The sequence below is a fragment of the Grampus griseus genome (assembly GCF_964374135.1).
Source record: "Grampus griseus genome assembly, chromosome: 8".
Classification (NCBI taxonomy): domain Eukaryota; kingdom Metazoa; phylum Chordata; class Mammalia; order Artiodactyla; family Delphinidae; genus Grampus; species Grampus griseus.
The window spans coordinates 102,141,248-102,147,561 of record NC_139002.1 but is presented as its reverse complement, the minus strand read 5'-3'; the positions used below and the strand labels follow the sequence as shown (position 1 = coordinate 102,147,561).

The 6,314-nt window shown below is 65.4% G+C and overlaps 1 protein-coding gene across 1 annotated transcript; it reads left to right on the top strand.

The window, feature by feature from the left end:
• Nucleotides 1-489: 489 nt before the first annotated feature.
• Nucleotides 490-5,734, top strand: ZFTA (zinc finger translocation associated; the record flags this gene model as incomplete). Its single annotated transcript, XM_082659091.1, has 5 exons — nt 490-628; nt 2,787-3,284; nt 3,813-4,199; nt 4,568-5,119; nt 5,280-5,734. The coding sequence occupies 5 exons, from the start codon at nt 490-492 to the stop codon at nt 5,732-5,734; spliced, it is 2,031 nt and encodes a 676-aa protein (XP_082515217.1).
• Nucleotides 5,735-6,314: the final 580 nt, after the last annotated feature.

Below are 6,314 nucleotides of genomic sequence, written 5' to 3'. Positions count from 1 at the left end.
CCCCGAGGGGCAGTGGCTGCGAGCCGAGCTTGGGTGGAAGCGCGTCGCAACGGACGCGGCGCCCCTGGCCGCCTCGGTGACCCTTCAGGAGCCGGGACCCGAGCCCCGGAGGCGGCGGCGCGGGCCCGCGAGGACGGCGAGGTCCGTGCTCCTAACGTCCGCGGCGGGCGAAGGCTGCAGAGCCTCGGTCGGGCTGGTCGCCTCATGCCTCTCCCCCCAGCCCCCCGCGAGCTGGCAGGAGGAAATAGCGCGCGGTCCCTTTAAATTTACCCAGGAGCCCTTAAAGGAGCCCCAGGGGCCCCAGACAGGAATCCCCACCCCGGTCCAGCCCGCGCCGCCGAGCTAGCAGTCAGCCGTCCGTGCGGCCGGCCGCCCAGTGCATGCGCCCCGCGCTCCGGGGCCCCGCGCACCGAGCGCCGCGCGCGGGCCGCCGCCGGCCCCGCGGCCCCGCGCCCTGCCGCCCCGGGGCCCCGCTCCGCAGCGCAGCGCATGGAGCCTGGTGGGGACCACCGGAGCCGGAGCGGCGGCGGCAGGGGCGGCCCCGGGCCAGCAGCGGCCTCGGCACGGGGCCGACGGCTGCCGCCCGCCGGATCGAGCGGCGGCGCGGAGCCCGAGGAGGACGACGGCGGTAAGAGTTGGCTGGGGCCGGCGGCTCGGGCGGGGGCCCCGGCATGGGGGAGGGGAGGGCTGCGGCTCCGGGCTCCGGGCCCCTCTCCTCCGCCGAACAAAGGGGGGGACGCGGGCAGGGCGGCCGGGGGCGCCACCTGGCGGGCGCGGATGGCGACTGCAGGGCCAGCGGGGGAGCCCCCCGCCCAGCTCCCGGGGTTGGCCCGCGGGGCTCGGGCGGATCCCCTCCCCCTTAAAGGGCCCCGCGGCCCCCGCCTTGGAGGCCAAGCTGGAGGGGCCCCAGAGGGCCTGGCCAGGCGCCGCGGGGCTCGCGCTCTAGGCTCTTGGACTTGCGGCCCCCGCCCCTTTCTCTTTCAGACTCCCAGGTGGTCTCCCTTATCCGGCTGTCTCTTAAAAGTCTGCCCAGACCTTGGGTCCCTTTCCGAGCTTCCCACCAGAGGAACTGTGCTGGGGACTCCGCTGCTTTAAGTTGGGCTGTCCTCTCCTCTGTGGCCTTGCCTAGAGAAAGGAACCCTTTTTCTTTTTCCCTACGTTCTCCCTGGGAAAGAGCACGGCTTGCGCCTCTTGGGGACCTACCAGTACCTTCCCCACGGCGGGCAGTCCTTAAAGGGATGGGCTCGCCCACAAAGGCATACACCTCCTCCAGTCCGCGCGTTACCCCCTCCCTTCTTTTCAGAAATTTTGCCACAATTTGTCAGCTATAGGGGGACCAGCCAGTCCTCTTCGTTTGCTCTCAGAGGAGACTGTTTTTCTTCATCCCTCTGCTTCATGGTCAAAGCCTTAAGACCCTGAAGACTGTCCAGGCTAGGGAGACTCAGCCCTAATCCCCGAGCTCCCCTCCCAGAAATTCCCCATCCCCTTTTGTTTTTAAAGAATCCCAGCTCCTCCCCTTTTTTCGGCTCTTAAAGCGCCAGTCCACCTTAGACTAACATCCAGCGCTGGAAGGATGCTCAGAGACCAGCTAGCTATCCAGTGTCTTTGCAGACAAAGACGCTTAGGCCCAGAGAGCGGACATGACCTGTCACAGGTCACAGAGCAAGTTACCAGTGAAGCCAGGAGTCGAACCCAGGTTTCTGACTCTGAAACTAGTGTTTTCTTTTTCTTTGGATCTACTTACACCAAAACCAAACAAAAACACAGTGATGACAGGAGCCCTCTCTGATCCTGCCTTTTGTTTCCCAGACCGGGGGATTCTCCACTGGGAGAATGATCACACCTGTCTATCCAGCCTATTTGTCCAGGAGACCCTTTTCTAAATAAAATAAGGTCCAAAGTGTAGGCAAAGTGGGGGACTGCTTAGTGTCTCTATTTGGCAAAAGGGAACACCACTGGGTTGGTGGCCTCTCCACTGACTGCCCTCTGATTGCTGGGCAGTGGCCGGCTCCCGGCCAGAGCAAAAAATAAATCCCCAGAAAGACTTAATGGACTCCAGTGGGTGGTGGCCACTCCCTGCTGCAGAGTCTTCAGTAGCCACTCTGGTGGCCCTCCTGCCGTCGTCATCCCCTTTCAGTCATCGGCTCTCCCAGACTCTAGGAAAGTCAGAGTCCTAAAAACTCCTTTCTCTGGAGGTGCTGACAGCTTTGTCATGGGGATCCCTCCTGTGGGTCTCTAAATTTGGGGAACTGACAATGCTTAGTGCCCCTTAAAATGGGATTCTCAGGAGGGTGTATTTGAGGCATTATTGGAAAAAGGGAGAAGATCATCTTTGGGTGGGGCCTTCCTGGCTGGGGCCTTGGGTAGTGGGTCCTGCGTGCAGCCCTGGACGCAGACAGATGCCCCCTTTGTTCTTCTCACCCCGCTGCGGCTGTAACCGCCCCGGCATGCTGCTCTCCTGGCTGTACCCCTACAGCTCTCATCCAGAAAGGGGGCCTTGCACAGCCTGCTGCCTCCTTGGCCTTCGGCCTTCACCTTATTTTTTAAAGTCAGAGCTGTGCCCTGCATTCTTTTGTTCTTGAGCCTCTCTTAAAGGGGTCTTGCTCTCTGTAAAGGACCAATGTTTTGACGCCCTGCTCTCCCACTTCCCTTTTATTGCTGTTGCCATCCCTTTCCTGCCCCTGAATGACCTCTCTCCCACCTCCCTTCTCTTGCAAAATCGAAGCCCTAGGTTCTTTCCCTGGAAATCGGGGATTGAAAAACTGTCTCCCTTTCCCCCTCTTCAGGGCAAGATCTTCAGCTGGAAGGGGGTGCCTTGGGGAGCTGGGGGAGTGCCCCCCTGCCCTCCTCCAGGGCTAGGGGACCAGCATCCTCAGGCAGGAAATACTCAGACCACTGTGAGGCCCGGGCCTCGAGGCCTGGAAAGAGCCGCATCCCTGGCCGTGACCACCGGCGCTACTACCACGACCACTGGCGGCTGGAGTACCTGATGGACTTCAACCCTGCCCGTCACGGCATGGTGTGCATGGTGTGCGGCAGCTCCCTGGCCACTCTCAAGCTCAGCACCATCAAGCGACACATCCGCCAAAAGCACCCCTACTCCCTGCACTGGAGTCCCCGGGAGAAGGAAGTCATCAGCAACAGCTGGGATGCCCACCTGGGGCTGGGGGCCTGTGGAGAGGCTGAGGGCCCAGGGGCCCAGGGGGCTGAGGAGGAGGAGGAGGAGGAGGAGGAAGAGGAGGAGGAAGGGGCTGGCCTCCAGGCTTGCCCTCCCAAGGGCCCAGGTAACGTAGGACATGGGGAAGCAAGGGCGTGGGTAGTGGACGGGGCCGGGTGGGGACAGCCTGGGCTTCTTAGCCAACTAGCTGGTTTTCTGGAGCAAGTTTTTGCTCCTTTTTGGGGTGAGGTCTGTCTATTGGACAGTAGTGCGGGAGAGACAGTGGGATTAGGGGTCTAACCACTAACCACTCTGTGGTTTTAGAAGGATCCAGGGAGTGGAGGCTGGGGAGAGAGGCCGGGGAAGGTCTGGGAGCAGAGGGCACTGGGAAGGTATGACTGACGGTGAAGTCTAGGGGAGGGGCTAGAATGTGGGTCTGGGGGAGGAGTCAGGTGGGCTGAGGGTTTGTGTTCAGGAGGATTAGGGGATGGAGGAGTGAAGACCTGAGGGGAGAGGAAGGGCCGGGGGAAGCTTAGGCAGAGGGCTCAGAGTCAGAGTGAGGGAGAGCCTTGTGGCTGGAGGACCTGGCTGTGGTGGTGGGGGCTCCCCGGGAGGGCCAGCATCTCAGTTCCTTCCCTTCCTCCAACCCTTTCAGGCAAAGCCCCAGCTGGTGGGGGCGGCCGGCGCCAGCGGCGAGGGGGCCCAGGGGCACCCCGGGCTCGGCGTCGGCGCCTGTCTGCCTCCCGGAGGGCTGGGGGCAGCAGGGGGCTGGGTGCCCGGCGCCTGGAGCGGAGGCTGAAGGAGTCCCTGCAGAACTGGTTCCGGGCAGAGTGTCTCATGGACTATGACCCGCGGGGGAACCGGCTGGTGTGCATGGCCTGTGGCCGGGCACTACCCAGCTTGCACCTGGATGACATCCGTGCCCACGTGCTGGAGGTGCACCCCAGCTCCCTGGGGCTCAGCGGCCCCCAGCGCAGCGCCCTGCTGCAAGCCTGGGGTGGCCAGCCCGAGGCACTGTCTGAGCTCACCCAGTCCCCACCAGGTGCGAGGCCCATCCCAGGGCCAGGACCCCATCATATACGGGCTACAAAGTGAGGTCTGTGGCCAGAACCGGGAGGGACTCATCCCCCCCTACACACACACGCACACACGCACACAGATGCACACACACCCGGGAGGACTCATTCCTCCCCTACACACACACACACACACACACACACACACACACACGCACACGGGAGGACTCATTCCTCCCCTACACACACGCACACACACACACTCCCTCTCCCTCTCTCTCTGGTTGGGCCCTCTAGCTTAGGGCTGGGGTGTGGAGCAAGGGACCCTGTCTGTGTGGGTAAGGGCAACCCAGCCAGCAGGCTGAGCCCCTCTCCCTCACCCCTTCCCCAACAGACGATGACCTCGTCCCCCAGGACCTGACCAGAAAGAGCCGGGACTCGGCCCCCGCTGCTGGAGCCCCCTCCTCTCAGGATCTCAGCCCCCCAGACGTAAAGGAAGAGGCTGGCTGGGTCCCTGAGAGGCCCGGGCCGGCAGAGGAGGAGGAGCTGGAGGAGGGCGAGAGGGTGGGGATCCCGGGCCGGTCTCCGCGGGGCCGCGACCACCGCCGCCACTACCAGGAGCGCTGGCGGCTGGAGTACCTCATGGAGTTGGACGGCGGCCGGCGCGGCCTGGTGTGCATGGTGTGCGGGGGCGCGCTGGCCTCGCTCAAGATGAGCACCATCAAGCGGCACATCCGCCAGCGCCACCCGGGCTCCACGCGCCTCAGCGGGCCAGTCAGGGCCCTCATCGCCCAGGAGTGGAGCGAGAAGGCCGCCCACCTTCTGGCCTTGGGGCTGCCCTGCCCCGAGTCCCCCAGGGACCCTGCCGCCCCCAGCACAGCCGCAGCCTCCGAGGAGGGGGGAGGGGAAGAGGAGGAGGAGCCAGAGGAGGAGGAGGAGTGGTGGGGTGAGCTGGCGGAGGGCCAGAGCAGGTGGAGAGGGAGAGGGGCCAGGGCAGAAGGGGGTGGGGAGAGTGGAAGGTCGAAGGGGAGAGGGGAGGGTGGGACAGGGCAAAGTGGGGGTTACGAAGCCCAGACGCTCCAATGCGGTCCTTTGTTCCGTCCTAGGCGACGTCCCACTTTCCCCTGGAGAACCGTCGGAGCGGCCCGCCGAGGAAGAGGAGGACGATGAGGACGGCCCAGAGCCCGGGGGACTCGCTTTCCCACCCCTGCCGCCGCCGCCTCCCCCTCCGCCGCCGCCCCGCAGCCGAGAGCAGAGGCGGAACTACCAGCCGCGCTGGCGGGGCGAGTACCTGATGGACTACGACGGCAGCCGGCGCGGCCTGGTGTGCATGGTGTGCGGGGGCGCGCTGGCCACGCTCAAGGTCAGCACCATCAAGCGGCATATTCTGCAGGTGCACCCCTTCTCCATGGACTTCACGCCCGAGGAGCGCCAGACCATCCTGGAGGCCTACGAGGAGGCGGCACTACGCTGCTACGGCCACGAGGGCTTTGGACCGCCCGCCCCGGCACCGCGCGACGGCGGCGCGGACCTCAAGGCGGGCGCCGTGTGTCGGGCGTAGAGGACTCGCACTCGAGGGGCCGTGCCCGGCCGGCTGTCCGGCTGGGAGCCCCAGCTTCCCGCGGCCCTGGCCGCTGCCGCTGCCCCCCGCTGGCCGGGCCGGGCGGAGATTCGGGATTGGGTGGGGGTCTCCGGCTTGCGCTCGGTTCCAGAGAGTTCCCCAGGCTAGTCGGGGCGCCGCAGGAATCGCGCTCTCTCCTCGGACCCGGAGCCCAGGCCCTCGCCGCTCAGGGCCTCACGTTCCTGAGAAGCCACAGCGTTTGCACGGAGAGCTTCCGGGCCGCGGCCGCACCCGCGAGGCGATCCTGTGCCAGGCCGGGACGGGGGCACCGACAGTCAGTATTAGGGCCCCAAGTAGGTGGGGGAGGCAGAAAGGACGCACCGACCCCTTTTCACGGCCGGGGTTCCAGCTCTCAGAGCTGTACGTCGGCAGGCACGGCTCCCGGGTCGGGGCGGCTGCTGCCCAGTCGTTACTGGCTTTCTCGACCGCTCCGGGGCCTGGACTGCGGACGAGGGCCTTCCTCGGGAGGAGAGGCAACGGGGCTGGGGAGCCAGCCCGCCAGCCCGCGGTGAAGGCGCGT